Source organism: Myxine glutinosa, chromosome 1, assembly GCF_964187855.1.
Source record: "Myxine glutinosa chromosome 1, kmMyxGlut1.1, whole genome shotgun sequence".
Classification (NCBI taxonomy): domain Eukaryota; kingdom Metazoa; phylum Chordata; class Myxini; order Myxiniformes; family Myxinidae; genus Myxine; species Myxine glutinosa.
Genome location: NC_136261.1, coordinates 109,882,947 through 109,895,312, shown reverse-complemented (window position 1 = coordinate 109,895,312; position 12,366 = coordinate 109,882,947). Strand labels below are relative to the sequence as shown.

Genomic DNA, 12,366 nt, shown 5'->3' with positions numbered 1-12,366 from the left:
TTATCATGAGGCCACGCCTACCCCTCGGGCGTGGCCACCGCCCACTTGGTGCGTGGAATGATGTCACCACGCCAGTGGGCTTTTGTGTCCGCCACAGTAAAATCATAACGTCCGTCCACCTTCGGTGATGGAGGTAACTAAGTGACATACAGAATACAGTATATACTATATAGGCAGCAGTGCTATTCGAGGTGTATTAATATTCAGCGTTAGCTCAACAAATACTTTCTCCATCTTAACTCTTTGCATACTCATACAACTATAATAAAATAGCACTTAAAAAGTAAAAATTGTTATTTATCATCCATATTTGAGCACGTCTTTGAAATACCATTAAAAGTTAATCATAGGACAAAATTAAGAACTTTCAATGATAGCTCACAAGTCACAATCCTCACATAGCTTCCTGTTTCCGGTTGTTGGTGCCAGACTATTTTTTATCTATCGTGCGGCTTGTTGTGCGATCGTCTTCATTCAGGAGTTTCGGAAATCAAATGGCCGGAATGGCGAACACCGAACAGGTCTGCTTGTTGTTTACCTTAGCAAACCACTCTGTACTTTCAATGTGAAACACGAACCTTTCCCGCTCTCGATACATCGATCTCCGAAACTTTGTATTATGACTTATGTCTTATGAAAAAGAAGTGATTGTACGATTGTGTTAAAAAGAAGGAAGGGTACAACGAGCTTTTAAAATGTCGGCGTAGCGATAATGTACACATGATGTAACATAGTGCCACGCCTGTTTACATCGCGGAAGCAAATACTGTATGTGCGATGTAAAGCGGTCATTTCGCTTGTACAGTAAACGTAAAGGTATGTCCAATCACAAGGGGAGGCCGAATGGTTATGTCAAATCACCAGGGATGGCTTAATGTACATGTGAAATCACCAGGGTTGGCTTAATGTACATGTCAAATCACAAGGGATGGCTTAATGTACATGTGAAATCACAAGGGTTGGCTGAATGTACATGTGAAATCACCAGGGATGGCTTAATGTACATGTCAAATCACAAGGGTTGGCTTAATGTACATGTCAAATCACCAGGGATGGCTTAATGTACATGTCAAATCACCAGGGATGGCTTAATGTACATGTCAAATCACCAGGGATGGCTTAATGTACATGTCAAATCACAAGGGTTGGCTTAATGTACATGTCAAATCACCAGGGATGGCTTAATGTACATGTCAAATCACCAGGGATGGCTTAATGTACATGTCAAATCACAAGGGTTGGCTTAATGTACATGTCAAATCACCAGGGATGGCTTAATGTACATGTCAAATCACAAGGGTTGGCTTAATGTATATGTCAAATCACCAGGGATGGCTTAATGTACATGTGAAATCACAAGGGTTGGCTTAATGTACATGTCAAATCACAAGGGTTGGCTTAATGTACATGTCAAATCACAAGGGTTGGCTTAATGTACATGTCAAATCACAAGGGTTGGCTTAATGTACATGTCAAATCACAAGGGATGGCTTAATGTACATGTCAAATCACAAGGGTTGGCTTAATGTACATGTCAAATCACAAGAGATGGCTTAATGTACATGTCAAATCACAAGGGATGGCTTAATGTCTATGTCAAATCACAAGGGTTGGCTTAATGTATATGTTAAATCACAAGGGATGGCTTAATGTACATGTCAAATCACAAGAGATGGCTTAATGTACATGTCAAATCACCAGGGTTGGCTTAATGTACATGTCAAATCACCAGGGTTGGCTTAATGTATATGTCAAATCACAAGGGATGGCTTAATGTATATGTCAAATCACAAGGGATGGCTTAATGTATATGTCAAATCACCAGGGTTGGCTTAATGTACATGTCAAATCACAAGGGTTGGCTTAATGTATATGTCAAATCACAAGGGTTGGCCTAATGTATATGTCAAATCACAAGGGTTGGCTTAATGTATATGTCAAATCACCAGGGTTGGCTTAATGTATATGTCAAATCACAAGGGTTGGCTTAATGTATATGTCAAATCACCAGGGTTGGCTTAATGTATATGTCAAATCACCAGGGTTGGCTTAATGTACATGTCAAATCACCAGGGTTGGCTTAATGTATATGTCAAATCACCAGGGTTGGCTTAATGTACATGTCAAATCACAAGGGTTGGCTTAATGTACATGTCAAATCACAAGGGTTGGCTTAATGTATATGTCAAATCACCAGGGTTGGCTTAATGTATATGTCAAATCACCAGGGTTGGCTTAATGTACATTTCAAATCACCAGGGTTGGCTTAATGTACATGTCAAATCACAAGGGTTGGCTTAATGTATATGTCAAATCACCAGGGTTGGCTTAATGTACATGTCAAATCACAAGGGTTGGCTTAATGTACATGTCAAATCACAAGGGTTGGCTTTATGTATATGTCAAATCACCAGGGTTGGCTTAATGTACATGTCAAATCACAAGGGTTGGCTTAATGTACATGTCAAATCACAAGGGTTGGCTTAATGTATATGTCAAATCACCAGGGTTGGCTTAATGTATATGTCAAATCACCAGGGTTGGCTTAATGTACATGTCAAATCACAAGGGTTGGCTTAATGTACATGTCAAATCACAAGGGTTGGCTTAATGTATATGTCAAATCACCAGGGTTGGCTTAATGTATATGTCAAATCACCAGGGTTGGCTTAATGTACATGTCAAATCACCAGGGTTGGCTTAATGTACATGTCAAATCACAAGGGTTGGCTTCATGTAGATGTCAAATCACCAGGGTTGGCTTAATGTACATGTCAAATCACAAGGGTTGGCTTAATGTACATGTCAAATCACAAGGGTTGGCTTAATGTCTGTGTCAAATCACAAGGGATGGCTTAATGTACATGTCAAATCACAACAGGTGGCCTAATGAGCCATACACGTGTGTACACTAAAGTGGTGGAAGTATTGCCCTAATGTCCCTCTTTGTATCATGCACACGTTCTCCTTCACCTAAAAATCCAATCTGATCGCAACCTCCTCTTCTTTTTCTCTCCCCACTTCAACACCAGTGTCCTTTCCCCTTAGTTTACCCCCTTATAACTCTCCATCATTGTTCTCCATTTATTTCCCCACTTGAGCAAAATACCTGGGTTTTGAAATGAAAGGCCAATCATTCTGTGGAGCTATCTTACCAGGTGTTAATTATTTCAGACCAAATCAAATATTCATTGTTTTAAATTATCTCGGGGTCATATTCTATCCCATTTATTTGACAACTACTGATATTTATTACCTCTGTCATCAAAGGTAGATGGAGATTATGTTTTCAGCCCTGTCTGTCTATTTACTTGTCTCTGAGCAGGGTATCTCAAAAGGTTGTGGACGGATTGGGACAAAACTTGGTGGACGGGTTGGGCGTGTGACGAGGATGAATCTATTCTATTTTGATGAAGATTTAGATCCGGATCTGTATCCGAGAATTTGAAAGCGATTCATCACCATCTCACCTGGTGTTGGCTTAACGGTTAAGGTGGCTGGCTTGAGATCTCAGGGTCCTGAGTGCAAACCACTGCCATGGCGTTGAATTAACACCAGGTGGGTTGACTCAGCCTGTCATCCTTCCGAGGTGGGCAAAATGAGTACCAGCTTACTGAGATGAATGAGCCATTCGAGTTTCCTGCATCGGAGTGGCGACCCGTCCAGGATTATATCCAAGAGCCGAGGAAACTGCTCCGGCTGCCCTATGCATCTGAAGATGCACAAGGAGTGGTCTTCTTCTTCCTCCTTCTTCTTCTTCTTCCTCACCATTGAGAGATAGGGCCAAAATGATATGTAGCACAATATCTCAAAGTTCTGATCGGATTGGGATGAAACTCGGTGGATTAATTGGTTAGGTGATGAGAACAGACCAATTAGATTGTCGTTCAGGTCCGGATCCAGATCCGGCCTATCAATGCCTGGGATACAAAATGTAAACTATTCAGCCTGGTGGAGGTATATGCTCTACCGAGTGACATTCTAGTTTATGAATGGAAATGTTCCAATGCTAAATTGTAATTGGGTTTCCTCTGCATGCAATGCAGAGAGAAACCTATTGTTTCTGTTCAGATTATTTTTCATGTTGTTATTTTACTATCCGCCTCATATGATCTCAGTTCCCATACTGGTTTTGAGGTAAATGCTGATCTTTGCAACTTCCATCCACAGGAGATGTGAATTCATCATACCACCACCTTTTTCTTTTCTTCTTTGTGCCACTCCCAAACTGGGGAAAACCATTCTGATTATCATGCAAGTGTTGTTGCTGATTCTTCTTTGTCAGTTATTGTAGAGGCTGCTGTGTTTACCTTAGAAGTGGCTTGTTTTTGTTTGATTCATTTATTGTTGTCTCCCGTGGTATTGCAGGTGACGCCGCTTTGTGCTGATGTGGCACCCTTTATCCCCAGCCAAAGGGATGTGGAGGGGTCTCACTTGGGGGTTGTAACTTCTCATTCAATAAGTCCAACGCCGTTGCCCCGATACCTTACGACGTGTTTTCCATTTGTTCAAGAAGGAGAGAGGTGGGAACAAATAGTTAGTTACTTTCACAATGTTGTTTTAAGCATGCTGCATTTAATAAAAGTTATGCTGCCTATGCTTTGGTTGTTGATCCACAATACGGCAGATTGCAGTTATTATCCCCACACTTTGTGGATGAAATTTTTTTTTTTTTTACATCGGAATATTGTAACAGTGTCTGTTTGTCTGTCTGTCATGCTATCTCTTAAACGGTTGTGCAGAAATTCACCAAATTTGGTAGTTGTAATCACGACATGGCATGGATGTGCGAGAGCAGTATCGTTTTTGGCTCCGCCCCTGGAGCGGTGTCAATAGGTCAAATGCCAAAAAACGCAATTACGGGCGCATTTTAAAACTTTTTAAAATGAAACTTTCTATATGCACAATCAACATTGGAGAAGCATGAAATATGTAACGTTTTTTTGGATTTGATCCCCGGTTTATGCCCCACGGTGTTGGGGTGCCGGGACTTGAAGTCACAGGGCTCAAACTGGGGAAGAAAATTTTAACTTAAAATTTGATATTGAGTCATCCCTGGTAGAACTTTGTGTCAACTTTCGAATTTGCTTTAGGTGGGAAGCATGGGGATTTTTGATCGCATGCCATTGACTTTGCTCCAGTTTGAATGATTAAAAATCAATGGTTTGGCCTGTTTGATGTTGTTACCTGTGTACATGGCTCACAATGCTGAGATATCACTGGCTATAATCCCATTTACGATGCTGATTTCTCAATTGCTTCCTAATATCCTTGTAATTCGTATACAAGTACCGTACACCCATGTCTTAAAGTCCTTGTCCTATATGCGCCATTTATAAAAGCTCCTTAAGCTTTGGATCCCTGTTAAAAACAAAGGTTACCCAGCATTGTTCTTTGTCTTGAAATATGAAAACAGCAAATGTATGGTGAGGAAATTTAATGTTTTCTCATATAATTATTTATTTGACAGAGTATGGTGATCTAGTATTTTTGGTTCACGAGTTATCAAACAGAGTGACCACTATATTCGTCATGGGTGTCTGTCTGTCTGTCTGTCTGTCCGCAGCATAACTACCCGATGATATCATGTGATCTTGATGAAACTTGTGTGGGAGGTTGATATCATGATCTAGTTGTGTCCTGCCTAGAGTGGGCGTATTGCGCCCATTGTGGGCGGAGCGCCGCCCGAAAAAGATGTCTTTTTAGGGGGTAATCGAGTTCAAGCCACATCTTCTCCGAGGGGTTTGGTGGAATCTGACAGGGGTTTCGGTATTTGGTTAGGCCAATGTCATGCGTCTAGCCCCACGGAGCTCGATTTTTCATTTTCGCCCCAAGGTCAAGGTCACAAGGTCACGAAATTTAGAAAAGTCGATTTTTGATGGTTTTATTACATTGTTCGCTTCCTGATAGGGTGAAATGTCGTACATGATCTTATATTATCACATACATCATGAAATACAAGTTTTCCAACAAATTTCAGAATCTTTGACCGTTGAAGGTCACAAAGGTCAAATTTTCAAAGTTGTCGGAATCAAACTGAATTTTCGGTATTGTGTAGGTAACTAACCTCATAACTGATTAGACATTATTTTCTATCTCATTTCAAGGTCAGTAACCTTCGTTTTGACATTTCCGGTCCGGTCTGTTTCGGTTATAGTCCGTCCTTTGTCATTGAATACCGCTCGCTCGTGAACCATCGTCGTCTCCTGACTTGTGATCATTTCATTTAAATATTTGTGACAGAAATTCTACAATGGTCTGAGATAGAGCCACCTGTTTATTATGCATGCACAAATGTGTGAATCTTGTCATGCCCATTTCCTCATACCATGCATATGTACAGTGCACTCTGCCATAAACACTGAACACGTGAGAGGTATTGATGTAATTATCTCTGCTACTGAAGGAAGGCAGATGTTATGTTTTCACCCACGTTTGTCTGTCTGTGAGCAGGATATCTCAAAAAGTTGTGGATGGATTCGGACGAAACTTGGTGGACAGTTTGGGTGTATGACAGGGACAAATTTATTAAATTTTGGTTCAGATCCGGATACAGATATGGCCTACCAGTGGGATACAAAATGTAAACTGTTCAGTTTGGCAGTGTTTGGTGCTATACCACGTGCCATTTTAGCTAATCTAATCGGTGTGTTTTTTTTGGATGATCCACACATTGATGTCTCAAAGACTCTTTCGACTTTGCTCAGAATCTAAAAATCTCCTCTGAATACCGAAGCGTGCATGAGTTGCCCGCGCTGAAAGATTATTGCATGAGGCAATTGTGTTATATGCAAACTTGTATTCTTGTGTTCCGGATATCCCTCGTGCCAAAAAGGCATTTGGAATGAACGGTGGAATCCTTCAACATCCCTTCAACAATTACAATATAAACTAGAATGGCACATGGTAGAACACATATCTCTGCCAGCCTGAACGGTTTACATGTTTATCCACTGATAGGCCGGTTCTGCATCCAGACCTGAACCAAAATCTAATCGCTTGTTCTTGTTGCCTAACCAATTATTCCACCTAATTTTTTTCATAATCTGTCCACAACTTTTTGAAATATCGTGCTATATACCGTGTCTGGCCCTATCACTCAATGGTGAAGAATCCCTGAAGAAAATTAAAATTCATGTATCTGGATCCGGATTTGAATCTTCACCAAAATTGAATTGACTCTTTCTTCTCACACCCCCAACCTGTCCACCAAGTTTTGTCCGAATCCATCCATAACCTTTTGAGATATTGTATTATGTATTGTTTTTAGCTCTGTCACTCAATGGTGAACAATCGCTTAAAAATTCTCGGAATCCGGATCAGGATCTTCACCAAAATCTAATCGTTTTGTCTTTGTCCCACACTCAAACTGTCCACCAAATCCGTCCACAACATTTTGAGATATCCTGTTCACAGGCACACAGATTGACAGGGCGTGAAAACATAACCACCTCCCACCTTTGGTGGCAGAGGTAATTTTACTTTAAAAAAAAAAAAAAAATTTGGCTGAGAGTACCGACATATACATAACTGCGCATGTTGCATATGTGTAGCTATCAGTTGCCTATACACTGCCCAAAGAAAGGTATGTGTCAGAAGAATGTGTTTGTATGTTTTTTTTTTTTTTTTTTTTTTTTTTTTTTTTGTATACTGAATCGAGGTTCGTGAAAGAGCTAACATTTATTTCACAAATAAATCAACCAGACAGACAAAATATACAAAAAGAGGGAGCGGAAGACAAGATGGGGAGAGAAGGGGAAGCACACAACCACAACATTTGAGAGCAGGGAGAAGTGTGGGAGGGAGAGGGCTTGGGGGCAGGAGGCGTGGGAAGGGGGGGGGGGGGGTGGGAGAAGTATAAAACACAAGGCGACCGAAATTAGCGGGGGTAGAAAAGATCAAGGTTTTGGATGGGGGAGGATAAGAGATGGTGGTGAACAGCTGTTTTAAAGACCTGGAGGGTGGAGTGGGATTGAAGAGAGTGAGGGAGTTTGTTCCAGAGGCGGGAGAAAAGAGGAATGAAGGAGTGAAGGTGAGCAGAAAGTCTTGATTTTGGCAGTTTAACCATAAGAGGGTTGCAGGCAGATCTTGTGCGACCTGTAGGAATATTTGGGGGACAGAGCCCAGAGAGGGCTTGGGGGGCAAGGCCGGAGAGGAGTCGGTAGAAGACGGAAAGACCACCAACCTGCCTGCGGTGAGTGAGTGAAAGGCCCTTCGAGTTAGCTTCATCGCGGGAGATTCCAATGATTCTGAACGCTTTGGTTTCAACCGCGTGAAGACGGGCTAGGTGTGAGGCAGGAGCACCAGACCAGAGGGGAGAGCAGTATTCCATAGAGCTGCGGATGAAAGCCTTGTATGTGGTGAGGAGCTCAGGTGTGCCAAGGAAGGACTTCGCACGACGGAGGATGCCCAGTCGGCGACTGGCTTTGGAGGCCAGATTTGAAATGTGGTTTTCCCAGGAAAGATCATGGCAAATAGTGAGACCCAAAAGCTTGAGTGACAGAACTTCTTGGAGAGGATTATTCAGAAAGTGGATGGGAGGGTTTTCCAGTCGGTCTTTTCAGAGAGACATCGTAAGAGTGTGAGATTTATCAGGATTGAAAGACATGTTCCATTTGTTTGCCCAGTCTGTGATTTTGTCCAGGTCTGCAGAGAGTGAGGAGGCTGCAGACTGCCGATCTGAGGGATGAGGAATGGAGCGACAGAGAGTAGAGTCGTCAGCAAAGAGATAGAGAGGATTTTCAAGAGAGTCAGAGAGATCATTGATGAAGACCAGAAAAAGCACAGGGCGCAGAACACTACCTTGGGGAACTCCAGCCTGAACAAGTAGAGGAGATGAGAGAAACCCATTCAGGGCCACACGTTGACTACGACCAGAGAGGAAGTCCGCCAGCCATGCGTGGAGATTTCCATGGATACCAAAGGAGGAGAGTTTGGTGAGCAGAGCAGGGTGCCAGACCGTATCGAAGGCACGTGAAATGTCAAGGAAGGCGGCTCTAATTTCCTGTTTGGCGTTGAGGACCTCCATCCATTGTTGAGAAAGCAGAAGCAGCAGGTCCAGAGTAGAGTGACCAGGTCTGAAACCAAATTGATGATCAGAGATCAAGCCATTGGAGAAGAGGAAAGATTTCATATCTGAAGCAATGATGGATTCCATGACTTTGCTGATAATTGGGAGAAGGCTGATTGGTCTGTAGTTGCTGGGATCTGTTTTTGCACCTTTTTTGTGCAAAGCGGTGATGTTGGCTGATTTCCAAGCAGACGGCAGATGACCTTGAGCAAAAGAGAGGGTGAAGAGAACAGAAAGAGGGAGTGAAAGAGCGGAAGTACATGATTTTAGGACCCGTGGGCTGATGCCGTCAGGACCAGTTGCAGAATCAGAGTCGAGCGTTGACAGAAACTTTTCCACCTTGTCAGGAGGAAAGGACACAGAGTCCAGGAGCAGCTGGGTACGACTGGGTACGGTAGGTACAGAGAGGGATGGGTTTGGGACACAAGATTTAGAGGCAAACACAGAGTTGAGGCATTCAGCTTTTTCACGTGCGGAGTCAGCCGTTAAGCCGTTTGAGGTGAGGGAGGGGATGGAGGGGGAACAAACACCAGAAACAGATTTGACCAGACGCCACCAGGATTTGGAAGAGGGAGACAGATAAGAGAGTTCGGTCTTGAGAACGGTGAGATATTGTTTCCTGGCTCTCCTGAGGGTGGACACACACTTGTTTCGGGCTTTGTGAAAGGAAATGAGATTTCCTTCCGTTGGATTTGCTTTCCAGGAGACGAAAGCAAGTTGTTTCAGGGCAACAGCCTCACCACAGGAATTCCGTGTACCATGGACGGGAGGAAGGGTATGACAACTGAAGACGAGATGGGATAAATCTGTGCATGAGAGAGAGCAATTTACTTTGAAAGAATTCCCAGGATGAGTTGATGTCAGAGGCGGTAGAGATGGGAGACCAGTCCAGATGATTGATGGCTGCTTGAAGACCGTGCCAGTTGGCCTGAGTGAAATGCCAGACTTGTCGACGCTGAGGAGGCTCTCTGAGAATGGTCAGAGAGATGTCCACTTTGACAAGCACATGATCAGATGAGCCGATTGGAGCAGAAGAAGAGCAGCAGACATTTTCAGTGAAGTTTGTCATAACCAAATCCAGAAGAGAAGATGCTCCGTTGACTGAGTTCCGGGTCGGGAAATTGACAGATTGTGTCAGTCCCAGTGAGTCGCAGAAGTCCTTTGCTGAAGAGCCATGGCTGGTGAGAGAGGTACCCACACCCAGCCAACTGGCATGGTGACAATTGAAATCACCACATATGAGGAAGAGAGAGTTGGGATGGGTAGATAGAAGTTGGTCCATATTATCAGACAGCGAGATGTAGATGGAGTCATTGCTGTTTGGTGGACGGTACAACACACATATGAACAAAAGGTGGGAGTGAAGGGGAAGCCGTAGCCAAAGGTATTCCTGGGGGTGAGGTGGAGAGAGGGCAGTGGAGGGCGAGTGAGGAAGAGAGTTTTTTATAAAGATAGCAACCCCACCTCCAGGACGAGGCTCAGGTCTATCATACCGGAGGAGGGAGTAACCTGGGAGAGATACCAAGGCATCAGAGACATCATGAAGGAGGAAAGTTTCTGTTAAGCAGATCACATCTGGTTTGTCAGAAGCAACCTGTATGGAGAGATCAGTCAAGTTTGAGCGAAGGCCCCAGATGTTTGAGGTCCATACCGTTAATGAAGAGGAAGGGGGAGCATCGGGTCCAGAACAGGGGGGGGGGGGAGGGGTAGGGTAAGATGTGGAAGAGGAGGAAGAGGAAGGGAGAGCTGTTGAAGGTGTGTCAGAGATTTCAGAGATTTCAGAATAGCTTGGAGAAAGGGAAGAATGGGGTGGACAAAAGGTTTGATGGAGATTGGGTGAGGCACAGTGAGGTGTTATTTGAGGAGGGGGAAGAGCGAGGCAGAAGGTTGGGGGAGATGAAGGTGAAAGTTGGAAGGGGGAAGAAGCAGGGAGGATGCTTTGAGGAGGAGGGGTGAGAGGGGAGTCTAGGAGGGGAGGGGTGTGGGGGGAGTTTAGGAGGGAGGGGAGGGAAGGGGCAAGGGGGGAGATTTGAAAGGGATGGGTGATGGGGAGGATTTGGAGGGGAGGGGTGAGATTGGATTTTGAAAAGTGTACGATTCATGGGAAACGAACATTTTTTGCAAAATGAGTTTGAGACCTTCGAGTCAAAAATACGTTTGAGGACACTGAAGGAGGGGTGGAGTTCTGGATAGTTTAGGGAATGTAGAAAGGAGGAACTGTAAGAGATGGTATTATATATATTTTTTGGAATGAATAGATTTGGTGAGCAAGACGAAAGCATCCTTTTGTAGGAAAAGAAGAAAAGGGTGTTATAATATATGAGAGAAAATAGTTGTTCAGGGGAGAGATTATACATTTCTAACCACGTGATCGCGAACGAAGAACGAACGAACAAAAAAGAACAACAAATAAACGAATAAGACCTGGGAAGGAAAAAAATTTTTGGGGTTTTTTTTTTTTTGAGTAGAGATGTTAAACAAGGAGGTATGGGGTGAACGACTGGGACGAAACAGAGAACGAAAATAAATGCAGCGCATTCAACGAATCGCTGAGAGAAAAACAAAACCACAAGGTCGGAGACGGTACGGTAGCCAAGCCTACGAGTACTAACTAGGCCTCAGAATACTCGATACGCATTAACTGACGATTGTGTATACATGTACGAAAAATTAGCACCGAAAATTTTCCAAACGATACGCTATAGGTACATACACCGAAAGATAGATACAGTCTCGACAAAAACACAATTGAGAAGGATCACTTAGCTTCGAAAGCGTGAGCGCATGGAACAGCTTCGAAAAGACGTGACCTCGCCGTGATCTCGCGAGATCTTCCGCTTGAAACAAGATCACCCATAGGGCAGGTACTCTATAACCACCTTTAGAGGCCATTTTTCCCCGCAAGCGGGGGTTGGCCTTTTTCGGGCACCGTGGGTGTTGTTGTTTTTTTGGTCCCCTTTTTGAAGCAATGTTTTACGGCCGGATGCCCTTCCTGACGCCAACCCTTTTTGCCGCCTTTAACGACAAACAGGGAATTACCAGTGAACTGGTACTCAATTAGCCGACCTCGGAAGGATGACAGGTTGAGTCAACCCCCCTGGCGTTAATTCAGCAATCGACCGGGATTCGAACCCAGGATCCTAGGATCCTAAGCCGGCACCCTAGCCGCTAGCCCAACACCAGGGTTTCCCCAATCCTCATTCTTTCCCTAACCCTCATTCTTTCCCTCACCCTCCATCTTGCCCTATCCCTTATCCTTTCCCTAACCCTCAACCTTTCCCTCACCCTCAATCTTT

At 43.7% G+C, this 12,366-nt stretch overlaps 1 protein-coding gene across 3 annotated transcripts in view; it reads left to right on the top strand.

Annotated features, from left to right (window-relative positions):
* The first annotated feature begins 401 nt into the window (after window positions 1–401).
* LOC137424249 (uncharacterized) overlaps window positions 402–12,366 on the top strand; it is a 201,648-nt gene continuing 189,683 nt past the window's right edge. Inside the window, exons 1-2 of one of the 3 annotated variants that reach the window (XM_078775971.1) lie at window positions 402–521; window positions 4,369–4,523. In XM_078775971.1, coding sequence (XP_078632097.1) covers window positions 495–521; window positions 4,369–4,523 — 182 coding nt within the window. In that variant the 5' untranslated portion in view covers window positions 402–494. The remainder of the gene's footprint in view (window positions 522–4,368; window positions 4,524–12,366) is intronic. The other 2 variants (XM_078775969.1, XM_078775972.1) reach the window with 2 other exon arrangements.